General features: G+C 43.6%; 1 protein-coding gene across 8 annotated transcripts in view; it reads left to right on the forward strand.

Moving 5' to 3' along the window:
* KANSL3 (KAT8 regulatory NSL complex subunit 3) overlaps positions 1-25,644 on the forward strand; it is a 43,205-nt gene extending 17,561 nt beyond the window's left edge. For 6 of the 8 annotated variants that reach the window (XM_047851823.1, XM_047851824.1, XM_047851822.1 and 3 more), the window contains 17 exons: positions 3,144-3,275; positions 3,526-3,642; positions 3,890-3,991; positions 4,095-4,166; positions 5,302-5,376; positions 5,553-5,710; positions 7,971-8,034; positions 8,472-8,672; positions 8,879-9,035; positions 10,574-10,651; positions 12,260-12,451; positions 13,028-13,112; positions 13,546-13,673; positions 14,328-14,437; positions 14,845-15,067; positions 15,403-15,536; positions 23,104-25,644. In XM_047851823.1, coding sequence (XP_047707779.1) covers positions 3,144-3,275; positions 3,526-3,642; positions 3,890-3,991; positions 4,095-4,166; positions 5,302-5,376; positions 5,553-5,710; positions 7,971-8,034; positions 8,472-8,672; positions 8,879-9,035; positions 10,574-10,651; positions 12,260-12,451; positions 13,028-13,112; positions 13,546-13,673; positions 14,328-14,437; positions 14,845-15,067; positions 15,403-15,536; positions 23,104-23,124 — 2,049 coding nt within the window. In that variant the 3' untranslated portion in view covers positions 23,125-25,644. Of the gene's footprint in view, positions 1-3,143; positions 3,276-3,525; positions 3,643-3,889; positions 3,992-4,094; positions 4,167-5,301; positions 5,377-5,552; positions 5,711-7,970; positions 8,035-8,471; positions 8,673-8,878; positions 9,036-10,573; positions 10,652-12,259; positions 12,452-13,027; positions 13,113-13,545; positions 13,674-14,327; positions 14,438-14,844; positions 15,068-15,402; positions 15,537-22,879; positions 22,927-23,103 lie in introns of all 8 variants that reach the window. The other 2 variants (XM_047851829.1, XM_047851825.1) reach the window with 2 other exon arrangements.
* The last annotated feature ends 1,448 nt before the right edge of the window (positions 25,645-27,092 follow it).

Genomic DNA, 27,092 nt, shown 5'->3' on the forward strand with positions numbered 1-27,092 from the left:
TCATGATTGCTTTGGATATTTGGTGGGGTTTTTTTTTTGTGGTTCCATACAAATTTTAGGGTTGTGCTATTTCTGTGAAAAGTCCTGTTGGAATTTAATAGGTATTGCATTGAATCTGCAGATTGCTTTGGGTATTTTGGATATTTTAACAACATTCTTCCAATCTGTGAGCAAAAATATCTGTTTGTGTCTTTTTCAGTTTCTTTCATTAACATCTTACATTTTTCAGTGCACATGTCTTTCACTTCCCTGGTTAAATTTATTCCTAGGTATTTTATTCTTTTTGATACAGTTGTAAGCAGGATTGTCTTTTAAATTTCTCTTTCTGCTAGTTAGTTATTAGTGTATAGAAATGTGATAGATGTTTGTATATTGATTTTGTATCCTGAAACTTTACTGAATTTGTTTATTAGTTCTTTTTTTTAATTAAATTAAATTTTTAAAATTTATATCCAAGTTAGCATATAGTGCAACAATGATTTCAGAGGTAGATTCCTTAATGCCCTTTACCCATTTAGCCCATCCTCCCTCCCACAATCCCTCCAGTAACCCTCTGTTTGTTCTCCATATTTAAGAGTCTCTCATGTTTCGTCCCCCTCCCTGTTTTTATATTATTTTTGCTTCCCTTCCCTTGTGTTCATCTGTTCTGTGTCTTAAAGTCCTCATATGAATGAAGTCATATGACATTTGTCTTTCTCTGATTTCCCTTAGCATGATACCCTTTAGTTCCATCCACATAGTGGATGACGCTTAACTGACTTGCAAATGGCAAGATTTTATTCTTTTTGATTGCTGAGTAATACTCCACTATATGTATGTATATGTGTGTGTGTGTATACACACACACACACACACACACACACACACACATCTTCTTTATCCATTCATCTATTGATGGACATTTGGGCTCTTTCCATACTTTGGCTTTGTTGATAGTGCTGCTATAAACATTGGGGTGTCTACGTCCCTTTGAAACAGCATACCTGTATCCCTTGGATAAATACCTAGTAGTGCAATTGCTGGGTCATAGGGTAGTTCTATTTTTAATTCTTTCAGGAGCCTCCAGACTGTTTCCCAGGGTGGCTGCACCAGTTTGCATTCGCACCAGCAGTGCAAAAGAGATCCTCTCACTCCACATCCTTGCCAACATCTGTTGTTGCCTGAGTTGTTAATGTTAGCCATTCTGACAGGTGTGAGGTGGTATCTCGTTGTGGTTTTGATTTGTATTTCCCTGATGATGAGTGATGTTGAATATTTTTTCATGTGTCGGTTGGCCATCTAGATATCTTCTTTGGAGAAGTCTATTCATGTCTTTTGCCCATTTCTTCACTGGATTGTTTTTTGGGTGTTGAATTTGATAAGTTCTTTATAGATTTTGGATACTAGCCCTTTATCTGAGATGTTTGCAAATATCTTCTCCCATTCTGTCAGTTGCCTTTTAGTTTTGCTGATTGTTTCCTTCACTGTGCAGAAGCTTTTTATTTTGATGAGGTCCCAATAGTTCATTTTTGCTTTTGTTTCCTTTGCCTCTGGAGATGTGTTGAAGTAAGAAGTAAGAAGGTCAAAGAGGTTTTTGCTTGCTTTCTCCTTGAGGATTCTGATGGCTTCCTGCCTTACATTTAGGTCTTTCATCCATTTTGAGTTTATTTTTGTGTATGGTTGAGAAAGTGGTCCAGGTTCATTCTTCTGCATGTCGCCGTCCAGTTTTCCCAGAAGCACTTGCTGCTTTATTCCATTGGATATTCTTTCCTGCTTCGTCAAAGATTAGTTGACCATACGTTTGTGTGTCCATTTCTGGGTTCTCTGTTCTGTTCCATTGATCTGAGTGTCTGTTTTTGTGCCATGAATTTGTTTATTAGTTCTAACAGCTTTTTGGTGGAGTCGTTAGGGTTTTCTGTATATAATATGTCATCTACAAATAGTGACAGTTTTACTTCTTCGTTTCTACTTTGGATGCCTTTTATTTTTCTTGTCTAATTGCTCTAGATAGGACTAATAGTAATACTGCGTTGAATAAAAGTAGTAAGAGTGGGCATTCTTATCTTGTTCCTGATCTTAGAAGAAATCTCTTAGCTTTTCACTATTGGGTATGGTGTTAGCTGTGGATTGACCTTTTATAACCCACATCACCATTGTACTTTTCATTGTCCAGTTTCTCAAAACCTTTTTGTTTTTCTAAAGACTACCTTTAACATTAAAAAATTTTTCCTTTTCCCTAGGTCACTTTGACCTTTTGTGGGTAATGTGAAATTCCCAGAGATATTTCTTCTCAGTGTAAGCATTAGAATGTCTGAAACTTATATTTTTACACATCTGTGAGGTCACATTTCTGGTGAATAGTGAAAAATAGGATAGAGTATAAATCACAATATACACAATACATAAGTTATATTATTTTGAACACAATAACAGATTTCCTTAATATGCCAAAGTTTGAAGGCAGTATTCTAGATGAAAATGCAGATTTAAAAAAAAATTTTTATAAAATCAGTATGTTCATTGAAGAAATTTAGAAAATACAGCAATCTAAAAAGGGAAGAGCTGTCCATAACTCCATAAATATCACTATTAATATTTTGTCATATTTTCTAACAGCACTTTTTCTCTATTTTATTTTTAATATTTTAGTAAAGTTGTGTTCCTGTGTTACTACAAATTCTTTTAAATATCTTAAATTAACCCTTAATATCTAGTTATATGGATAATTTGCTTAACCACTCTTATAGATATATTTAGGTTGTTTCATCTTTTTGATTATTATTGAGAGAGAATTTATCTTTTGCATTCCCCTCCCCCCCCCCCCCCCCCACGAACCCTATATGTGTGTGTTTGTGGTTTTGATATATTTTGTTGGGAAAGGTTCTCAGAAGTAGAATCCTTTGGGAAAGGGATAGGAATGAATTTAAGTCTCTTGATGCATATCACTGGGGTCCTTTCCAGAGGATTGTATCCATTTACCTTCAGTGATGGGAGACATACTTTTCAACTATCCACTTATTTGTACTTTTGCCCCTGAGTAAAGTTTGAGAGGCTTAGTTGAAGTCTGTCTGTGGCTCATAATGGGGTTCTGTCCTCCCACCCTATTACTGTTGGTGGACAGGTCTCTTGCTTCACACTGGAAGCATCTTTGCTTTTGCTTTTAGATCCCTACTTTGATTGACCGGATGCTTGTGTCATCTAACACGAAGACTGGGGCTGCAGGAGCTGAGGCCTTGTCCCTCCTGTTGAAGAGGCCCTGGGATCCTGCTGTGGGGGTGCTTTCTCATAACAAACCAGTAAGTTAGAGCAGCTCAAAACTTAACTTTGGCCCATGAAGTTTTTAGAATCCAGTCTCAGAATCTTAGCAAGAGGGTAATAAATGACTTGTTTAACTTTTCCCATTAATAACTGGTTGTGTATACTGCTTAGCATAGTTTCATAAGGAAATTAGCATTGGTTGGGATAAGAAAGGTATTGGGATACTTGGGATTTTGTGGAGCAGCACCTCTTCCTCACTGGTTCTCTGTTGGGGTTCTTTCTTCTTAGAGCAAACTCCCTGGCTCTCCTCTCATTCTCATTGCGTCCTCTGGGCCTTCTAGCTCCGTGTTCCCCACCTCACGCCGCCACCGCTTCTGGCAATCTCAGCTATCCTGCTTAGGCAAGGTATGTGTGGGAACAAGCGGAACTGTCTCCTGGGTGGACATAGAGGCTTGGAGGACTAAGCAGACAGAATGCAGGAGGGGATCAAAATGGATGGACTTAAATGTTGAGCATCCCCTCCACTCTCTTTTGGTTTTTAATTTGAATGGTGCTTATCCAAGGTTGAAGAGATTTAGGGTAGGTTAGGCAGAATTGAGAGAAGATTTGAAACTAACTTCTGCTGGTATGGCTGCCACTTTCTTTCCTTTAGGTCATCCCTGTAGCCACCCATCTGCTGAACAATGGTAGTGGAGTAGGAGTTCTGCAGTGTCTTGAGCATATGATTGGGGCAGTGAGAAGCAAAGTGCTGGAGGTGAGAATGCCCTCAGTTCACTGGGGCACACCCAGCGTTCTGGGGTTGTTCTGCACCCAGCTATAGCCTCCTGTCTTACTGTCTGCTTTCTCTTCCCGCAAAGATTCACAGCCATTTCCCCCACAAACCCATTATCTTGATTGGCTGGAATACAGGAGCATTGGTGGCCTGTCACGTAAGTAATTCCCATCTCATTTGGAAGTTGTCTTATAATAGATACTAGTACTGCTGATTGCTACCCCTGAGTTCTTTTTTATGTTCCAGGCACTGTGCTAGATGATCTGCCTACATAAATGCATTTTAAAGTGTAGAAGACGATTTTTTAACTTTACTGTAAAAATTTTAAGCAGAAACTTAAAAGGAGAATAGTCCTATAATAAACCCTGTGAGCCCCTCACCCAGCGTTACCAGTGATTAACTTACGATCAGGCTCCTTTCATCTTACTCCTGCCCACTTTCTCTTTCCTCCGATTATTTTGAAGAAAATCCCAAATGTCATTTCATTTATATATATTTCAGCATGTATTTCTGAAAAAAATATTCTTCCCCCACCCCCAAATGTAAATACTATTCTCTCACCTAAAAAAAAAAACAAAAAAAAACCACCAAAAAAATGATAATTGTAACAGGCATAAATTTTAATAGCTTTGGAATTTGATGTTGTGTTCATATTCTATGCCTTTCTAAGACATCAGGGAACCTTTTCTTTATTATTTTATGTACATTAGCTTGTGTAAGTGTCCCTGACCTGTCCAAAGCCCCAGTTTTCAAGTGGATCAAATAAGCGAAGTCTGTGTTGCTTCATGTCGTCTGGTTAAGTATGACATCCAGGGCCACCAGAAGAAGAGGGCTATCTCCCTAAACTCCCTGGTCCTGGGAATGGCAGAATTTAGTCAGCGACTGCAAGTGCCTGGGAGCTAACTATTAAATTCAAAAAGGAGAGATTTTCTTCATGTAAGGAAGAAGAACAATATTTGTGTTCTCCTGATTGCATTTGCTATTAGTGGAGGAAAAAGTGAACAAGACATTAGTATAGAGAATTGGTAGGATTGGAAGCACTGAACTTCCCATCCTGTGGTTCAGCCCTCTACTGGGATCCTCTCAGGGCTTCAGTTCTCCAGGTGGTACAGTGTATCTTGTGCCCTGTGCTCTTACTGCTGCCACTATGGCTGGCACCCTTGAGGATTAGGACTGGTGGGGAGGAGATGGGAATAGCTGGTAGGTCTGGACCACCTCCGGACTCTGGGTGGTAGCTCTGGATGTAGCTACAGTGAAGTTGACCTTGAGACAAACTTTTGTATTATTTCCAGGTGTCAGTGATGGAGTATGTCACTGCAGTTGTCTGCCTTGGGTTTCCTTTACTTACTGTGGATGGTCCCAGAGGGGTAAGCATGGGGTGTAGCTGATTGCTGGGTCATTGGCTGGTAAGGGTAAGGGGGTGCATACCTCACCCAAACTGGTTAGTGACTGTAGTTGCCAGGCTGACTCCCCTCAGTGGACTTGCCAGGTCAGTGCACAGTGAATAGTAATTGGCTGATAGTAAAATTTATACATGTTTTAGGATGTGGATGATCCCCTCTTGGATATGAAGACTCCAGTCCTCTTTGTCATTGGGCAGAATTCCTTGCAGTGTCATCCTGAAGCCATGGAGGATTTCCGGGAGAAGATTCGAGCTGAGAACAGCTTGGTGGTAGTTGGGGGAGCTGACGATAATCTCAGGTGCGTAGGTTCTCCCAGAGCTGTGAGAGAGCCATGTTACAGTGTTGGAGAGATGCCTGTGAAGTGATGATGTAACTATAGACTAAATCTGCTTCCGTGAAAATGGGAACTGTTTTACATGAACTAATTCAGATTTATAAAGAGTTGCAAAAATAGTACAAAAAATTCTTACATACCCTTAACTCAGATTTCCACATGTTGATGTCTTACATATCCAAAGTATAATTATCAAAATGAGAAAATTAACATTGTATGACACTATAATCTGTAGGTGCTGATATTGTCCATTGTTTCACTGATGTCCTTTTTCTGTGCGGTATTCAGTCCAGGATCACATGTTGTTTTTAGTTGCCTTGTTTCCTCAGTCTCCATGAATTTGATACTATTCCTTAGTCTTTCATGACCTTGACATCTTAAAGACTTGTGGCCAGTTATTTTGTAGGCTGCCCCTCAATGTAGGTTTTTAACATTTTTGTGATTAGGTAGAGCATATGCATTTTTGGTAGGAATGCGAGAGGTGATAAACCCTCAGCACATCTTCTCTGGGGATACATGAAGTTGATGTGTCTTATCATAGATGGTGTTAGCCTTGACTGTGTGGTTAAGGTGGCATCTTCCAGGTTTCTCCACTGTAAAGTTACTATATTTCCCTTTGTGATTAGTAGTTACCCTATGGGAAGGAGATACTTTGAGACCTTGTGAAGGCAGTCTTGGTCACTGTGCTTTCACTGGGGTAGGCATTTTTTATATTTTCTTTCCTTACTAAGGATGTATGTGAACTTAGATTTTATTTGTATTAAGCATCCTTTTATGTATTTTGGAGTAAAAACAGCCAGAGTTTGGAAGGGGCACCTTTGGTCATTGAGATGGCCACTGGTCCCTTACAAGACTGGCTGCCTGTAGGGACTTTAATTGTGTTTTCATGAAATGTACTGAAAAAGAGATTGTGTCATTTATTGGGCTTCCTTTTTTTATATGCTCAATTTTAGAGATTTAATTTCTTAAAAACTTTCTTTAATGTTTATAATTTTGAGAGAGAGGGACCACATGAGTTGGGGGATGGGCAGAAGAGAGGGAGACACAGAATACAAACTAGGCTCTAGGCTCTGAGCTGTTAGCATAGAGGCCAGCATAGGGCTCGAACTCACCACGAGATCATGACCTGAGCCAAAGTCAGATGCTTAACTGACTGAGCTACCCAGGCGCCCCGAGATTAATTTCATTTGTGTTTTTTAGCTAGTAGCTTAAAGCAAGTATCTGCCCCCATCTGTCTTGTCAGTTTCTTACCCAGAGATGTTTTGGAGAAGTCCTGGTCTTTGTCATTTGGCAGCTTCTTTTGGGCCTAGAAGCAAATGCTTTGGTTCTTAAGGTAGTGTTTTCATGTAAATTGATTGTCTTTGTTGGTCATTCAGACGTTCTTATCTGTAGAAAGGTATATTGTGTGTGTTGAGTGGCAGGGAGGGAACATGAGAGGTGGGGATACCTTCATGGAGTTGTGTCTGGAGGCTGCTTGTGAGACATATTTGCATGATGCCATGAGCATCAGCCTGAGGATTGGGAGACCTTAATTTAGTTTTGGCTGCTTTGCTAAGAAGCTTCGGTAAACTGCTTAACTTTTGGGACTCAGCGATCCTTATCTGTAAGATGAGGGTGCTACCCTAGGTTAGAGGCCAACAGCCAGTAAATTAGGGTCTCAGAATTTGGAGACTCAGAATGTTGTTCTCTACCCTGTCATTGGGGACTCTGTTTTTCTCTTTGCTGAGGCCCCCAGTCAGAAGCCAGGGCTTTTCAGACTATCTTTCAAAGAGGAGAATGCAGCCATCTGTGGCCATTTTCTCTTATCCCTTTAGAACTAACCTGTGACCACCTTTCCTCTTCTACTAATCTCATTTCAACAGCAACCAGTGATCTCAGGGTTTGGGCCTCCGTTGGGAGACTTCTAGATAAGGTCTTAGAAGTCAGATAGAGTTTATCTGTGAAGCCAAAGGTATAGGACTTCTGGAGTATACAGTCCTAGGCAATTTCCATATGTTATTTGTTTTTTTATGATGTGTTATTTTTGTAATCCTCACTATTCCATGAGTGAGGTGTTATGATTCCCCGTTTTGCAGACATGGAAACAGGTTCAGAGAGGTTGTGATAACTGCGTGAGGGCTAACGTAGTCCTCCTTCCTGAGCCTAGAAAATAACCAACACAGAAGAGAAACCCATTCTCGCTTCCATGTGATGCCATTTTCTCCTCTCTGTCTCTGTCTCTTAGAATAAGCAAAACCAAGAAGAAATCAGAGGGACTGACTCAGAGCATGGTGGACAGATGCATTCAGGTACACAGTTGCTTTATGTGTTTTTCTCAGCTAGGCTTGCCTTTCTATAACCTTTAGGCTTGATCTTGTTGGCAGCAGCCTCTTTGGCTCTGAAGGAGTATCCACTGGGGCCTCTGGTAGAACTAAATCATAAACAAAGGAAAGGGGAAATGAGAGTGACAGTCTAAGATGCATACAGAGCATCAGGGGAGAAAGAGTTTATTGGAGGAGTGAGGGAGCACAACCATTCCAGAACACCACTCCACAGAGGCCTTGGGGCATAGGCTCCTGCTGGTCTTTGACTGAGGCTTGGATTTGTGCCTGGCTCTGTGTGCCTGGAGGACTGAAGGCACACCTGACGCCAAAGGCAGGGTTGATGAAATTGAGTTAACCCTGTCGGGGAGGTTCCTATTCCCTAGACTGAAGGACTCAGCGGCCTGGGCCCCTCTTCATACTAGGATGAGATCGTGGACTTTCTGACTGGAGTGCTCACTCGCACCGAAGGGCACATGGGCTCTGAGCCTCGGGATCAGGATGCTGAGAAGAAGAAGAAGCCTCGGGATGCAGCCCGCAGAGACCTGGCCTTTGAGGTCCCTGAGCGGGGCAGTCGGCCTGCCTCACCAGCTGCCAAGCTTCCTGCCTCACCCTCAGGCTCAGAGGTAATGTAGGCAGGGAGGGAGTGCTTTTGCTGGGGAAGGAAGACTGTGGATTTGGTTCCTAGGGATGCTTGTCTACTTTGCCAGTGCTATAGGCCTTAGAGTTGCTATGAGGAGAATTCCTGACCAGGGAATTCCAGGGGACTTGATAATTAATGGTTAAATCCAAACAGCATTGGCTCAGCTCTTACTCTTCTCACCCTACTCAGGATCTTTCCAGTGTGTCCAGCAGCCCCACTTCCAGTCCCAAGACCAAAGTGACCACAGTGACCTCTGCCCAGAAGTCCAGTCAAATCGGGAGCTCTCAGCTCCTGAAGAGACATGTGCAGCGGACAGAAGCTGTGCTGACCCACAAACAAGCCCAAGGTATTGGCTCCTCCTGGCCCAGTGGCCTCTCAGGTTATCTTCTGCAGTGACATCATATGGCATTTGGAAAGTATTGACATCTGTAACTTCTGGGGCATGTGAGAGGCACCGTTTCCCACATTTCTGTTCAAACAAAATTAGGTTGAAATGAATACTGAGGATTGTTTTCAAGAGTAAGACATCACAAAAGGTCTGTGCATTAATGGGGTTGTATAGTTCCACTAATTATAGCTTTGCATTGGTGTTCTGGGGAGTTAGGCTTTATGAATGACTCCATGTGTATTTGCCTAAAAATTTTTTCTGACTCCCAGTTGGGGAAGCTACTTCTTCTGTTTTAGGCCCTGCCCAGCCACTCCTGCAATCAGGACACTCTTCAGATCATGTGGACGGGGTGATTAGCTTTATTCATCAGATTCCAGGGCAACTCAACTGGCATCATGCCCTTTCTTTGTTTCCACCTTGAAGGTTCAGCCTCCCATATTGAGACTTTCAGTGAAGTTTATCAGTCTCTCTGCAGATAGGTTTTAGAGTAGAATGGGAAATGTTTGTATGGTTGAGATCAGAGTTTGGAGAACAATGAGTGCTACTAAAGCTACAGAAAAGGGAGAGTTTTGCGGGTAGGTGGAAAAGAAACAGTGGCTCTCCCCATGCCCCCATTTTGATCCTGTTGGGCAGCCCTGAGGTAAGGCCCCTTGGTCATTGTGTGTGTATGTATCCAGGAGCATGTATCATCTGAGGTCTCACGTGCCTGGAAAGTGGCAGCACCAGAGCTGGCTGTCCAGTAGAGAGATGTAGAGATGACAGCAGGCTGATCTGCTCACTTCCCCTGTGTTTCTTTTTAGTAGAGCCAAAGGACTTAAACCCAGGCATCTTAAGAAGGTTCCCTTAAGAGTGGTGCTAACAAGGAGCACAAGTGTGTGAGGGGATCTGTGAAGGAAAAAAAAAAAAAAAAAAAAAAGGAAAAAAGGCCAAGCTTCTAGTGTGCACGTGGATGGTCTGTGACCTGGATCTTCTTAAGTGGTGGCCAGAGCCAAGTTCTGGGTGGGTGGTGTTTCCATAGGCTTTTGATGAAGAGAGAACCAGTGGTTGGCTCTGCTTATGGAGGGGATAATTAGTTGAGAATCTAAGGAGTTCTTGAAGGGTGATTGGTGACCTGGGTTCGAAACAGGACCCAGAATATGGTGCAGAGCAGCAGCCCTAGCGCCCTGACTTTGACAGAGCTCAGAGGCAAGAGGGAATGATTATAGCTAACTTTTATGGAGCCCTGACTATGTGCCATGCTGTCTTCTTGGCACTTGACTTGCTATTGCTCGTTGAATCGTGGCAACGGCAAATGAAGCAGGTACATTTATTATTTTCAGTTATAGGTGATTCCATGGAATCACCATGGGAGTTAGGTTTCGAACCCATGCAGTAATTCTGGAAGGGGCCCATGATGACCATTTTCTAGAACATTTTCATATCTTTTTCTTACTCCCTCTCCTTTTCTCTTTTCTCTGGCTGGCTGTGATTCTGTAATTCTTTCTGATTCATTCCAGCACAGTTTGCTGCTTTTCTGAAACAAAATATGCTGGTGAGGAAAGCTCTTCCTCCCGGCACCTCCTCCTGTCTTTTTGGTGAGTATTGCTTTTCCTTTCACCTTTTCACGCTCTGTTCTCTGCTTCTGTCCACTTTTCCCTCAGTTCCTTCCCCATTCTGTTTCTCATTTGTCTCTGGTTTCCTACTTTTCTTTTTCTGCCTTTTTGTCTTCAGTTCTTTTCTTGGCTGACTTCTTTTGCTTACTCCATAGTCTGCTTTTTCTCTGTACTTTCTGTTGGCCTCTCATGATTTTTCTTTTTTTTGTCTCTTGTGGTTCTTGGCTGTGCTTCTCCTATGTGTGCCTGTGGCCCATTGCCTGTGAACCTGAGTTTCCTTGTATGTTTTTCTCCCTGTCTCTGGTTTCCTGCTTCCATCCTGGCTGCTACAAGCACATCAGCCACTTATAATAAGCATAAAACCTGTAGCTCTTCTCCCTTTTACCCTCCTTCCTATTCTGATTTTAGTCACTGCATTTGTCCTCTAACTGGTCCTGCCAGCTGGTATTGCCCTGTGGTCCGGCGTAGCTCTCTGTGGCCCAGGCCAGGAGCCCCATCCCTGCCCGCCATCCTCATATACTACTGCTTTCCTCCCCACCCTTCCCCTGATTACCTATGCTAAGAAGAGGGACTGGAGTGGGTTTCTGGTTTTAAAAAGAAGGGGATCTCTGAGGTGTCTGGGTGGCTCAGTTGGTTAAGTGTGTGACTCTTGATCTCAGCTCAGGTCTTGATCTCAGGGTCATGAGTTTAAGCCCTACATTGGGCTCCACGCTGGGTGGGAAGCCTACTTAAAATAAAAATAAATTTAAAAAAAAGAAGGGGATCTCTGAGGAAACCTGAAGGATAACTTCAGAGTCCAGGAGGCTTGGCCATGTGCAGGATGAGTCTGTTTGATTCAGTGGAGGGGGAAGCTCATGTGTGAACAGTTGGCCTTTCTCTGTACTAGTGCAAATGACCTGGGGACTAGTTGTGACATGGACCACCATTGCCCTGTTACTTTTGGGCAGGAGCTATAAAGTTGTCTTGGCTGAGATGCTCCCTTGCCTAGTAGCCACTCAAAGCCACCCTTAATTCCTGGCAATAATCCTTCTTGTTGCCTTCATTTGGCAAGCAAATCTTCAACCTTGGGTGCTTAGGACAGAGTAGGACTCCGAGAGCCTTGTGAAAGTCTCTTTTTTTGAGAGGACTGGGTAGTGTGCTTCTCTGCTGCTGCTTTGTGGAATGTTTACTGTCCCCCAGCTCTATGATGTGAGGTTGGGCTTGAAAGAGGAAAATTATCACATTGTTTGAGTCCAGGAAGCACTGCTTATATCCACTATAGTGAGTCCTCTCTTTTTTGGTTGGCCTTCGCTAGGCAAGATCAGGGTGTCTTCTCGTTTCCTTTTTGTTTCTACCAACTCAGAGCTCCCTTCCTCCCTCAGAGCCTACTCCAGAACAGGGTAAGGGTTGGGCACGGAGCCATTCCCTGAGAGGACAAGATGGTGTCTACCACAGATGGGACCTGAGTGAGGTGGGACTGAATCATTGGCAATTGCCTTTGAAGTGTGACTTTGTATGTGACACACAGTCATGCTCTTGCTGCTACTGTCTGTCAGTGTCTCTCGGGCTTTTTTGGATTGTGGAAGACCTCACCTCAGCTCCATCTCTTAGTTCCCATTTCATCAGAACAAACGGAGGAGACAGAGAAAGAGGATCTTAGGGTCCAGCTGAAGCGCCACCATCCTTCCAGTCCTCTTCCTGGCAGCAAGACCTCCAAGCGACCGAAGATTAAGGTGTCCCTTATCTCCCAAGGGGACACAGCTGGAGGGCCTTGTACTCCTTCTCAAGGAGGAGCTCCAGAAGGTGAGTGTCTCTTCGCCTGTGTAAATAAAAACCGAGCTCTCTCAGAGCACACATCATTGCTGCCTTGGTGGCTACTTGCTGGACATCTCAGCCTGTACTTCAGTGTAAGATGTGCCTGGAGCAGAGAAGACACAAGGTAGCATGGGGGGCAAAAGTGGGCAGTGACCTGATCTGAACTAGAATAATCAGCAAGGCAGAATGAGGATCAGGGGGAGCATCCGGAGCATCATTATATTTTGTTCTCTATCAGTTTCAATTAAAGATAAAATATTCCGGCACCTGGCTGGTTCAGAGGAGCATGCAACTCTTGATCTCAGGGTCCTGAGTTTGAGCCCCACATGGAAGGTATAGAGATTACTTAAAATCTTTAGGAAAAAAATATAATAAAATATTACAAAAAGTTTAGAAAATGGAAGAAAAAATACCTCCAGCTCTCCCTATTCTACTGTTCTACTTATTCGTCATTTTTCTTCTTCCAGTCTTTGTTCATAGTATTTTGGATTTAGCCTGGGCTGTGAAACCCTGAAAGGGGCCAAGCAGGACTGACCAGTGGCCTTGGGGTTTTCTGTTTTGCAGTTGCGGGAGGGAAGCCCATCACCATGACGCTGGGGCAGGCTTCAGCAGGGCCCAAGGAGCTCACAGGGCTTCTCACCACTACCAAGTGAGTCTGTTTCTTAGCTTTTCTGGCTCTGAACCTTTCTTTTTACCTTTTCTCTGGTCCATTTAGTGCTTTGGAAAGATGATAGTCTGGGTTCTGTCAGTTTTGGGAATACGACTTTTTTCTCAGTGGGATCTTTGCCCTTTTGGTGGGGGTGGGGGGTGGGGGGCAGTGCCGTGGGGCGGGGAGGGGATCAGTTCAATTCTTTTTTACTGAAAATTTGCAAAGCTTCCCATAGCTCTTGCTTTAAGGTTTGAAATCTTTATTTGAGGCCTGACTTTCAGAAGGATTAGAGACCAGATTCAGAAAGTGGAACAAAGAAAACTATAGGTTCTAGTGGCTAGAAAGCCTTGCTGGGCCCTACGACCCTCCCTGTGTTGCTGGGGTCTGCTTCCCTCCAACCTTTGAATAACGGAGCTCCTGTCTTCGTCTCCAGGTCAAATGCTTCTGAAGGGGGAGTCTCAGCCAGCCCAGCCTCCTCAGTCTCCAGCAGCACTGCACCCAGTGCCTTGCATACACTCCAGAGCCGCCTAGTGGCCACCTCTGCTGGCAGCTCCCTCCCAGGTATCTGGTAGCCCAGCATTTCCCGCCTCCCAGCAAAATCTCCTTTCAGCTGCTGCTGGAGGGTGGTCCTAGGGAAAGCAGCTGAATCTGGAGGATTCTCCTCTGGGTTGCAGGCTTTCATAGAGGCTTGATGTGAAGTTAGAATTAGCTTTAAAGTGGGAGAGTTCTTGGTCTTAATATCTACAGTGAGTAAAGAGCCCAGTGTGCAGGTAGTGTCTTTTGTACTATAAGGAGGAGAAATAGCTGGTGGGAAGTGTATGTATTGTGTTCACTGTGGTGTTCTTAAACACATCTGATTGCAGAAAATTGGAGATTGTGCTGTACTAGCATTAGCAAGATGAGGCACCTTTCTGCCTCTTGCTTGTCTCCTCACTTTCACCACCCCACCCTACATGGGAAGGCTGGTTGCCTGAGTCCAGCAGAGCCAAGGCTGTGCAGGTGTCCTCCTTCAGGAGGACCTCCCTCTTTGCTTTGTGGCCACTGGGCTGTGTGTAGTGAAGTGTAAATCAGGTATTTGGAATTCTTTTGGCTTAAGAAGCTGTCCCCTTCCCTGGAAGGGATGGAATTTTAGTTGGTTGTTGAAGATGGATGGGTGTGGCTGCTCTTGGGATAAGGGCTTGAGCCTATATTGACATCTGTTATATCCTCTCCTAGGGGCTACATCAGCCAGCAGCCTCCTTCAAGGTCTCAGCTTCAGCTTGCAGGATATCAGCAGCAAGACCTCTGGCCTCCCAGCAAATCCTTCCCCAGGGCCAGCCCCACAGGTGCACATCTGCCTTCTGCTGGGTTGGGCAGGTGTGGGGAGGAGGCATTCTCAGTTTAGTTGGTTTTGACAGGGAAACTGGGTCTGGAATCTGGGTCAAGACAGCCTTCTGACTTCACCCTGGGAACTACCAGAGGTTAAGGCTCCATCACTTACTGTGTGATCTTGGGCAAGTTTTTTGATCTCTCTGTGTCTTCGTTTCCTTGTCTGTAAAATTAGGATAATAGTATCTCTCTCAAAGGGTTGTTTTGAGGATTAAGTAAGCTAGTATATGGAAAATGCCTGGAAGAGTACCTTGCATGTAGTAGGTGCTCAATGGATGGTAGCCTTTAATGCTGTGGGCCCTCCATACTCGAACATTGCTGTTGGGCAATAGCTTCTGATCACCTGGGCTTGTGTGTCCCACAGGCCACCAGTGTGAAGTTGCCCACCCCCATGCAGAGCCTGGGTGCCATCACCACGGGCACCAGCACCATTGTACGTACCATTCCTGTGGCCACCACACTCTCCTCCTTGGGTGCCACTCCTGGTGGGAAGCCCACAGCCATCCACCAGCTGCTGACCAATGGGGGCCTCGCTAAGTTGGCAAGCAGCCTCCCTGGCCTGGCTCAGATCTCTAACCAAGCATCAGGTGAGTCTCTCATGACAGCCGTGGGGACTCTTAGATATGGGATCTTTCCCCAGGATCTTCCCATCTCACATGGGCAAGCCATGTTGTTGAACCCAACTCACCAGGGTCCTGGCATTGACCCCCAAGGATTCAGCTGTGTGAGGCCAGCCCCCAGAGAGGGCGAAAGAACACAGCTGTTTCCTGTTGCCTTTCAGACTGACTGATAGAGCGTAGATGACCCAGCTGGGGAAACTGAGGTGGGAGGCCGAGGGGGTGGTGTGTGATGTGAAGAAACTCTCCAGGAGAAGAAAATGGAGGCTATGACCAAAGCCAACCTTCCCCCGCATCTCTGTCAGGCTTGAAGGTCCCTACCACCATTACTCTGACACTGCGTGGCCAGCCCAGCCGAATCACTACACTGAGCCCCATGGGCTCAGGAGCAGCCCCGTCAGAGGAGCCCAACTCCCAGGCGCTGCCCTCCAGCTCACAGGTGAGTCTGCCTGGAAAGACTGAGGACGCAGGCTCCGGTATTGGGAAGTTTGGGGCCGACTGACTGGCTTACCAGAGTAGCTGCCAGTGCACCGGACTTGTAGGCAGACCATGGTCAAATCCAGACCTAGGGGTTTCTAGCTTTGTAATATTGAGCAAGTTGTGGACTTCTTTGAGTCTCCTCTTCCATGGCACCCCCTGGATTATTTTGGGATTAAACATGGAACTATGTTCAGGTGTGTAGCAGTGCTCAGTAAGTAAGTTTTGTTTGCTTTCCCTCTCCATTCCTTTTCTCTTCCCATTCTTGGTTTCATCATTCACAGGTTGTGGTAGAGGCGAGTTAGTTGATTAACACCCTTTCTTTGACCAGTTTTCCAACATTGTGCTGTTCCAGCTCTTGGCATTCATTCCATCTTTTTAGGACACACTAGATTTCTGTAGCTCTTACCCACAAGTCACCAGCAGTTCCTTGTAGCTGATCGGATTTCTATTGTAACCTTGTCACGTAAAATGTTTCTAATCTTAAGTCATGATCTGAGAGCTACCCAGAGATCAGAGGCAAAAGAAAAAAAATAGCTGGAGTCCAGTGTTGAGTGTGATTTCCTTCAAGTGTGCACTGACCCTTTCAGCCTTGGCCTTCCCTCGTGGGAGCGATGGTGCTATGCAGGCTGCCATGACAGAAAGCCAGGCCCTGTTCCCGTCATTCCCACTACACCAGCCCTGCCCAGGAAGTGGGGGGCGGGCCCCTATTGGCACTTGACAGCTTCCAACTGTTCTAGATGATTTTCTGCCTCCTCCTTTTTAGAGGAAAATACTGCACAGAGATTGTTACCTGGCATTCATTGGGATCATAATTACCGCCCCCCCCCCCCCCGCCTTTTTGGCAGAAAAGTGGAGGTGTTTTTATTTCTTTTTTTTTTAATTCCTTATTTTTTCAATTACAGAAATGTGCTTATTTTAAATAATTCAAACATTACAGAAATAATTACAGAAGTAATTTAGAAAGTGAAAATTTCCCATGATACCACTCTCAGAGATGATAACCCACTAACAGCTTGGTATGCATTCTCCTAGATTTTTCTTGCTATACAAAGTATATTATCTTATTTACTTTTTTGACAAAAATGGGATCACAGAATATGGACTATTTTGTAACTGGCCTTTGTTTACAACACATGTTGTGACATGCTTCCCTGTGGGTTACATAGAGACTTATCTACTTCTCGTCAGTTGCTACCTCATGTTTCACTAGGTGGATGTACGAAAGTGTATTTCACCACCTCCTGTTAGAGAGTTGGGCTGTTTTGTTTTTGATACAGAAAATAATGGTTCAGTGAACATGCTCGCTCCTGAGTTTTGTGTGCCTCTGGGAGCTTTCTACAGTCTAGAGATCAATAGTGGAGAATCGTGCATCTGACACCTGGCTAGCTGCTGGCTAATTGTCTTTCAGAGGTTCTGCTGGTTACAGTTCAAACCACAACGATGAGAATACCTATTTTCCTATGCCTTTATCAGTTATGGAAATCAGTATTTTCAATTTAATTTATTAATTTGATGAGTGAAGTGAAATGGTTTTTTTTTTTAATTTTTTTTCTTTTTCTTTTAGTATTATTTTTTAAAAATTTACATGCAAGTTAGTTAGCATATAGTGCAACAACGATTTCAGGAGCAGATTTCTTAATCCCCCTTACTCATTTAGCCCAACCCCCCTCCCACAACCCCTCCAATAACCCTCTATTTGTTCTCCATATTTAAGAGTCTCTTATGTTTCGTCCCCCTCCCTGTTTTTATATTTTTTGCTTCCCTTCCCTTGTGTTCATCTGTTCTGTGTCTTAAAGTCCTCATATGAGTGAAGTCGTATGATACTTGTCTTTCTCTAATTTCCCTTAGCATGATACCCTCTAGTGCCATCCACATAGTTGCAAATGGCAAGATTTCATTATTTTTGATTGCTGAGTAATACTCCGTTGCATATGTGTATGCGTGTATATACATGTATATATATGTATGTGTATCTATGTATACATATATATGTATATGTATATACGCGTATGTATATGTGTATATATATATACACGTATATGTGTGTGTACATATATGTATATACACGCACACACATACACACACGCCACATCTTTATCCATTCATCTATTGATGGACATTTGGGCTCTTCCCATACTTTGGCTTTGTTGATAGTGCTGCTATAAACATTGGGGTGTCTACGTCCCTTCGAAACAGCATACCTGTATCCCTTGGATAAATACCTAGTAGTGCAATTGCTGGGTTGTAGGGTAGTTCTATTTTTAATTTTTTGAGGAACCTGCATACTGTTTTCCAGAGTGGCTGCACCAGTTTGCATTCCCACCAGCAGTGCAAAAGGGTTCCTCTTTCTCTGCATCCTTGCCAATATCTGTCGTTGCCTGAGTTGTTAATGTTAGCCATTCTGACAGGTGTGAGGTGGTATCTCATTGTGGTTTTGATTTGTATTTCCCTGATGATGAGTGATGTTGAGTATTTTTTCATGTGTCGGTTGGCCATCTGGATGTCTTCTTTGGAGAGGTGTCTTTTCATCTCTTTTGCCCATTTTTGCACTGGATTATTTGTTTTTGGGTGTTGAGTTTGATAAGTTCTTTGTAGATTTTGGATACTAACTCTTTATCTGAGATGTTGTTTGCAAATATCTTCTCCCATTCTGTCAGTTGCCTTTTAGTTTTGCTGATTGTTTCCTTTGCTGTGCAGAAGCTTTTTATTTTGATGAGGTCCCAATAGTTCATTTTTGCTTTTGTTTCCCTTGCCTCTGGAGATGTGTTGAGTAAGAAGTTGCTGCGGCCAAGATCAAAGAGATTTTTGCCTGTTTTCTCCTCAAGGATCTTGATGGCTTCCTGTCTTACATTTAAGTCTTTCATCCATTTTGAATTTATTTTTGTGTATGGTGTAAGAAAGTGGTTCAGGTTCACTCTTCTGCATGTTGCTGTCCAGTTTTCCCAGCACCACTTGCTGAAGAGACTTTGTCCACTGGATATTCTTTCCTGATTTGTCAAGGATTAGTTGGCCATACGTTTGTGTGTCCATTTCTGGGTTCTCTGTTCTGTTCCATTGATCTGAGTGTCTGTTTTTATGCCAGTACCATACTGTCTTGATTATAGCTTTGTAATACAGCTTCAAGTCCTGAAGTGAAATTGTTTAAATGTGTATTTTTCTGATTACTGATGAGGTTGTATGTCTTTTATGAAATACTCCTCATGTTCTGTCTCTACTTTGATTTATAGCAGCTTTATACATTCAGATGTTTCCTTTATCTATTTAAAATTTTTTTTTTTAATATTTATTATTGAGAGAGAGAGCGTGAGCAGGGGAGGGGCAGAGAGAGAGGGAGACATAGAATCCAAAGCAGGCTCCAGGCCCTGAGCTGTAAGATGCAGAGCCCAACACAGGGCTCAAACCCACAAACCCCGAGATCCTGACCTGAGCTGAAGTCAGACACTGGATCCATCTAGTCACTCCAGTCCTTTGTCTGTTATACAAGTTGCATATACTTCAGTCAACTGCTTTTTTTTTTTTTTCTTTCTGTTGAAGTATTAAGTGCTTGTTTTTTGATATTTGTTTTGGGATCTTTTATGATACATTAAAAATTTTTACATAGCGAGGCTACCTGCTTGGCTCAGTGGGTTGAGCGTCTGACTTTAGCTCAGGTCATGATCTCATGGTTTGTGAGTTCAAGCCCCACATCAGTGTTGCTGCTGTCAGCACAGAGCCCACTTCAGAACCTCTGTCTCCCTCTCTCTCTCTCCCTGTGAACCTGCCCCATTGACTCATGCTCTGTCTCTCTCAAAAATAAACATTAAGAAACGTTTTTTTTTACGTAGCAAAATCTTCAAATCTTTCCCTTTATAGCTCCAAGGTTTTGTGTCTTAAGAAAGCTCTTCCTATTGCAAGAATATAATCTGTGTTTTTTTTATATTTTATTTTTTTAATTGTAAAATACATATGTACAGTTTATCATTTTGCCCTATTTTAGGCTTTAGGCTTGCTGTTCAGTGGCATTAGTATATTTACATTGCTGTGCAACCATCACCATAATTCAGGTCTAGAACTTTCCATTATCCTATACTGAAACTCTGTTTTTGTGTTTTCTTATAATGCATTTGTTTGTTTACCTTTAGTTTTTCAGTCCATTTGGAATTTATTTTTCTATGCTAAGGTAAGGATCTAACTTTATTGAAGAATCCATTATCCTTTCTCTCTATCCATTTGAAACCTGCTGCTCTCACATTCTCGATTACTACATACACCTGGGCCTTTTTGTACCTGTGACCCATCTGTTCTCACACTAGCTTTATGAAATTGTTTAATAATGCAGGTCTTCCAGTTAATGAAGTGTCCAGAATGTTTATAATTTGCTACTGTTACTCTTTTCCTTTTTCTTGATAAATAATGGGTTTTGAATTTTGTTCATTGCCATTTTGGAATCACATGAGATGAATGAGCATACATATTTCCTCTGAGTTAGTTAAAATGATGAATTACTTTAATAGATTTCCTAATGTCAGATTACCTAAATTCTACATTCAGTAGCTTGTTCAGTACGTCCCATTATTTTTTTGCATATGTCCCAGTTTATTTGTATTGTGCACATGTAGGAAACGAGACCCTATCAAAAGAGAACAAAAAAAATAATAAAATAAAGAAGCCAAGTGTTTCAGAGGAAAAGCATGTCCACTCTTTTGATTTGCTTTTATTTTACTTAGGATTTTGGCCTCTGTGTTTATTAGTGAGATAGGCCTATAGTTTTCTTCCCATCTATCCCTGCTTTTGTGTGTGTGCTTTCCTTGTCCAGTTGTATGAAGGGGTAAATCTATCCTTATAGAATGAGATGGAAGCATGTTTTTCTCCTATTGTTTTTTTTTTTTAATTTTTTTTAATGTTTATTTTTGAGAGAGACGGAGCACAAGCAGGGGACAGCAGAGAGAGAGGAGACACAGAATCCAAAGTAGGCTCCAGGCTCTGAGCTGTCTGCATAGAGCTGGATGTGGGGCTCAAACCCATGAGTCATGAGATCACGACTTGAGCTGAAGTCAGATGCTTAACCAGCTGAGCCACCCAGGCACCCTTCTCCTATTCTAAAAACATTTATATTGCACAGAAATTATGAGTTCCTTGATAGTGTGATGCAAATTATCTATAAAACCATTTGGGTCTATTATCAGGCAGTCTTAACCTTTGTTGATAATCATGTTGATGCCCAACTAGAATGCATATCCCCACTATGTGATACCTCTTTCTCTCTTAGTGGTCCTCTTCAGCTTGCTGCAGCCTGGGGGAGCTAGTTAGTGGTAAGAAGAGGCTAGATAGAGCTCATTGAGAATCGTTTTCCATGTCTAAATTGAAGCACAGAATAAAGATCAAGATCTGACTTCTACCTGATAGCATTAACTTGAGAGCTTAGCTTTTATCTCAGAAAAATGAGTGTATAATTACTAGGAGGGTTCTAGTGGTTCTCTTCTTACAGAGAAAGGGCACATTATTAGATTAAGACTTGCTGACTTGAAAACTTCTAATGATTACCTCAGTGTTCACACTGCCAGACCATGTGATATCAGGGAAAACAGTGGGCTGTGGATCAGGTGCTCTGTCTTTAGCCAGTTGTGTGATCCTGGGCAAATCACCTAACTTCTCTGGGTTTTGGTTTTCTCATGTGGTCTAGTAGGCCTAAATTAGTGATTATTATGGTAGGATTGATTAATAGGGGCTGTCTCAGAATCTCCTCAGACTTGGAAATTGAATTTTAAAAGGTTGAGAAATCACCCAGTTATGATGTTTATGAGACAATTGGAAATTTGAACACTGGGTAATTGTTGATATTAAGGAATTATTAACCCTTTAATATGTGATAATGGTGTTTACATTTGAAAAAAGAATCCTTTTTTAACGTTTGTTTGTTTATTTATTTATTTATTTATTTATTTTTAACGTTTTATTTATTTTTGAGACAGAGAGACACAGAGCATGAATGGAGGAGGGTCAGAGAGAGAGGGAGACACAGAATCTGAAACAGGCTGCAGGCTCTGAGCTGTCAGCACAGAGCCTGACGCAGGGCTCAAACTCACGGACCGTGAGATCATGACCTGAGCCGAAGTCAGACACTTAACCGACTGAGCCACCCAGGCGCCCCAAATATAATCCTTTTTTAATTTTGAGTTACATAATATATTTATGGATAGGCTGAAAAAGAAAAAGATTATAAACACTGGCTAGACTTTTCTAAGGTCTTTGCAAACAATTATCTGTTTTATTTCTGGCATCGATGAATATTTATTGTGTTTCTTTTATGGAACTGGACTCTTATGTCCTCTTTTTTTAAATTTTTTTAGGTTAGTTGGGGGGAGGGAGGGGGAAGGGAGAGAGAGAGAGAGAGAGAGAGAGAGAGAGAGAGAGAGAGAGAGAGAGAAACGAACCGGGGCGGGGGGGGGGGGGCAGAAAGGGGGTCAGAAGATCTCAAGCAGGCTCCCGACAGCAGACAGCCCGATGAGGGGCTCAATGTCACAAACCATGAAATAACGACCTGAGCCAAAGTTGGACACTTAACTGTCTGAGCCACCCAAGCACTTATACTTTTATATACTGTTTACAGCTGAAAAGCTGTCAGAGGAAGAGGAGGGACAGAGACTGTGTTGTGCCTTGCCTCAGAGTCCTGAGAATGGACTCCTTGCCTGTGGTTACAAGGTCTTTCTCCTCTCTAGCCACATGGTGGTCTGCCCAGCCAGGGCGCATCCCTGCAACTCTCTCAGTAGGCCCTGGGAGAGCAGACCCTCTAATCAGGACAGAGTAATCCTCTGTGCACAGCCCTGCCTTTGGGCAGGGTGAGCAAATGTAGGCAGATTCTTTTAAGTTTTGATTGTCAAACCCTTCTTCGTTTCCTCTCTCCTGTGCCCTCCCATTTTCCCCTTTTTTCTGCATTCTTATAAACCTCTGAAGAATTTTCCAAAAGTGAAATCTAGAAAAGTGAGAAAAACACTGGTGAAAAAAAGTTAACTGTTTCTACTTTGCTTTTTTCTTCCTAAGCTACAGGGCTCAACAAATTGTGGCATCCTCCATACCAACTGAAAATGGATAAGACCTAAAAAACTGATATTGTCAGAACAGTCATGGAAAACTTCCTTATCTCTATCACCCTTAACAATTTGCCCTTTCCTTTTCCCTGCATTCTCTTTCTGCCCTTATGCATAACAATAAGAGCAAACCTTTGTAGTTGAACACCTATTATACTCAAGGTGCTTTATGCAGATTGTCTGGTTTAATCTCGTAACATCCCTGGGGAGTAGAGACTGTCCTTGTGTCTTACAGATGAGGAAGAGGAGATTTAGCATTCATCACTTGCCCTACAAAGTGAGGTGGGTCTCTTAACTGCAGAGTCCACATTCTGGTAACCACTTGGCTGCTAGAACACATACTCTTGTACATCCAGCTTTTTCCCCATTGAGAATGACTTCTTTGAAATAAATTCTCAGGGTCTGGGTGTGTTAACCTGGCAAAGTTTTGACTCTTGTTCCCTCCCTCTCCTGCCATAGCGCCTACCTCCAGCACCCTGAAGATGCCGTGTGATATACCTTCCTTCACCAAGCTGGTGATGGCTGCTGCACAGTGAGCCCTGGGTGCACACATGCTGTCCTGCTGAGCTGTCCTCTTGTCTGAAGACTTCTTAAGACTGCCATTTTTGCCTCCCTGCCAACTGTCTTCAGAATGGGCCTCTGGGTCTTATGAAACCATTAGGCTAGGTGATACGGCACCAGCAGAGGGAACATCGTCCTCTGTCATCTATGGGTCTCATTCCCGGAATCCCCAGGTTCCTGAGCAGATTTGGCCATGCATGGATCAGAGGCACTTCTCCAGCATTCGCTGTGACTTGACCCAAGTAGCAGTGTTGGACTGCTCACTGCATTTAATAAAGGAGTTCCTTTTGGAAGTCTGTGCTACCCCCATGCCAAGTTGGGAGAAGACAGCCACATGGTCTGGGGCCATTCAGGAGTTAGGATTGAGAGCCCTTTGCTGAGGACAGGGGTCATCCTGGCCCACCAACACTTGTGCCGTATCAGAGGGCTGGTTTTGGACGTCACTGTTACTTTCACTGAGCAGCCATGGGTGAGCACATCTCTGTCTTACGGACCACATCAGATACTGAGTTAGCCTGCTGAGACTTGGGAACTCCTAAATTCAAACCCATGATAGATCAAAGAGGACTGGGCTGTCATCTTTCAGTCCCTTTGGCCACTATAGATGGCGGGGGCGGCAGTTGGCCACTAGGTGAAAGCTGGCCCCTTTCTTGTTTTCATCATGCTTCGGGCATTTCCTGTGTGCAGAAAACCTGCAGGTCCAGAAAGACTGAAAAAGAGGAATGGAACAAATGAAGTGGCTTGAAGGATATGCCAGTAAGTCCTGTGGAGAAAATGATAGGGCCTTGAGGTTTTGCACCTAGTACCTAAGGAACTGTTGATTCGACATGGAGATGAGAAGAAGAATTTGCCAAGTCACAGGGAAGAAACCCCAATCCCTGAAATTTCTATCTCCAGTGCTTGGAAGTGAAATAGGGATAACTGGCTAAGTTAACATCTTGGCCTGGCTTCCCAGGAAGCTTAAGCATCAAGATAATGAAGGCAGTACTTTAGTGTTTGTTTCCATTCTATGCCACTTCTTGTCTTCTTGCTTAGTAGTAGGAAGGTTATTGGCATTGACTCTACTGTGTGAGGCTCTTGGTACTAGCCTGAGTCCTGGAGAATGATCACTGAAGACAGAGTTCTGAGCCCCTCCTTATGTCCTCACAATACTTGTATGCCAAGGTAGTTTTAGATTTGGCATCATACCTGTCCTCCAGATCAGGCTCTCTGTACTCTAGAGATCAGGCTTTCTGTACTCTAGAAAATTTCTAGCCAAGGTGTCAATAAATAGAGCAACCCAGATGTGACTCCGACTCTGTTCAGTATCAGTAGGCAGCAGGGGGCACAGCATGCCATTGCCGTGGTCCAGGGTCCTGACCCATGGTGCAGCATATATCCAAACCAGGTCCCCTGTATTTAGTCCAGCAGCCTCACCTGCCAGTCTGACTGGCAGCCAGGAGGGAGTACACCGTGTGTAGGAGTCTGAGACAAAGCAAAATGGAGTGCTGTGGGCAGGGAGGAGGCATGTGTGATAGGCATGCAGAGAGCCTCTTGAACAACCAGGCCTCCCTCCCTGACCTCCTGCAGAGCTGGTCTCAGCAGTGATTTGCATAATATTAGGCTTCATTCTTGCATTAGTTGGTAGGTAACTGCTTTTGGAAATTTATTTAAGTAAGTTTGAGGAAGATAATGAAATCTGAAAGAGGCATCCATGGGTCAGGGGGTTGGTAACTTTAAAGGCAGGATAACACGCCAGTAGGAACCAAGGGCAGTAAGACTGTGAGACTACCGGAAACTTTTAGGAATCATTTAGGACAGGCAGAGGGTGCTGAACAATCCATTCATGACTTAGAAGTACAGCCTAGACAATGCTGGAGGGGTTGCTTCTGAAAGATGCTCACCCAGTGTGTGCTGGGACCAAAGGAAAAACTAATGTATTGTCCTGCATCTGTGTAAACCCTCGTATGCTTCCCATGGATGACTTCCTGAGGCTTTGGTTGTACACCTTGAAGAAAGCCAAACCTGGAAAGGGGAGTTGTAAGAACATTTCACCTTGGAGTTACAGACTAAAGGGGGAGGTGGTTGAAGTAAGGGAGTCATGTTCTTCACACTTCTGCACCCACTCTTCTCGAAATGTGAAAAGAAGCTTTCCTCCATCTATCACGTATCAGACCTAGAGTCCTTAACCTCAGAAGGCAATACTACTGGCTGAGAATGTAGACGGATCAAGAAGGCTTTAGTTCAATTTTTGACATTCAACATGACAGGTGCATGTTGATGCCCGATGGAAGATGTCCTTGTGCTTTAAGAAGAGGTCACTGATGGAGATCTTCTACCTGTTCTTGGCCCCACCACTAGAATCATCTTGGGCTGGGTGGGTTATAGAATTGAGGCACTGTCACGGTTCATTCTTATATTAGTAAAAACAAAAATAAAAGCAACTTTGGATTTCTTCAACTTGTTTTCAGTTGACTTCTCATATTTATTCTGATGACCGCTCAGTGAAGTGGCACAGAAAATAAAAGCCAAGATAGTGTGGTAATGCCAGAGATCATCTCATGGATGCCTGGTGCCATGAGTACCATACTTTGTACTGTACCATGGGTACCGTAATTGCCTTTTTACATGTGAGGAAATAGGCACAGAGAAGTCACAGCAGGAAGTGGCAGAAGTAGGACTAGAATCCATGCAGTCCGCCACCACTGTCTGTTCTCTGCACTGTTCTGGGGTTCCGAGATGGGACGCAGAAATGGACATTAGCCCAGGAGGCGAGATGATGGCTTTGCCTTCCTGTGGCCCTTTCCTGTTAACTTCCCATCAGGCCTGAAGTGATTGCTGCGGCTGTGGTGGGGCCCTTGGCTGGGTCAGAATCAGTAGGTAGGGTCCTTGCCTTGGGTCCTGAGAATGTGAAATCTATTTGAACATTCTATATCTCTATCCCCTCCCATAAGTAAATAAAGACAGAAATGAATGAATGAATTCCAACCTCCAGGTTATTTGTGAACTTGTACCCTTGAGGACCTTCCTTCCTGTTCTTGAATTCCAGGTCCCTCCACTTAGCATTGGAACCCTGTATGGGTAGAAGCCATGGTTCTGGTAGTCTACATGAAGTGTCCTAGTGCACGTGGGCTCATCTTGCTACCATCCTGTGTAGAGACAGGGTGCATTCTTTCCCTTCCAACTTTGGTCTCGCTGACTTGGGTGAGTCCAATGAAGTGAGAGATGAAGATTAAATTATTTAAATGATAGCCATCTTAAATTTCAGGAGTATAGGAATGGGGTCATAGCAAATTATAATGCAGAAACATGTTCATTACCTTTTTATGGTCCTTTCTAACGCATGTTTTAGTCAGAATCAATGGTTGCAAGAAGCAGGAATCATTCACCCCCATGAATTCTAAAACGGCATATTGTTTCAGTAGGCACTCTCACAGACAGGGAGCCTGACAGTTATTGCTACTTGCTTTGTAACCTCAACTGACGTGCTCCTGCCAGGGGCTGTTTTTGATCCTGCTGCCACAGGACTTTGCTGATGTGGACCCCTCTGTGGATGATTGGTCCCTGTCTTTTGGATCACATTCTGAATGTGGTGTGCTTAGTGGCTCAGCCTACCTTCATGCCTGTCCCTAACTCTGTTCCCAGGCCCCCTCCTTTCTTGCCTCAGTGACTTCATCCTCCCTTGTATGCCAGCTCTTCACAGTGCTGTGCCCTGTGCCAGGGATGCCGTTCCCATTGCTCCTTTCTTTATCCTCCGGGATTCAGCTCACATGCATTACCTCATTGACACCAGGCAGTTAGCTCTTCTGACTGCTCCTGGCTATGACTTGCTACCTCCCAAACCTTGGATTACACTGGGTTGGGCTGCATTTGATCCACTTGCAGATCAACCGCTCCCAGGCTTGGCC

This window comes from Prionailurus viverrinus, chromosome A3 (assembly GCF_022837055.1).
Source record: "Prionailurus viverrinus isolate Anna chromosome A3, UM_Priviv_1.0, whole genome shotgun sequence".
NCBI classification, from domain to species: domain Eukaryota; kingdom Metazoa; phylum Chordata; class Mammalia; order Carnivora; family Felidae; genus Prionailurus; species Prionailurus viverrinus.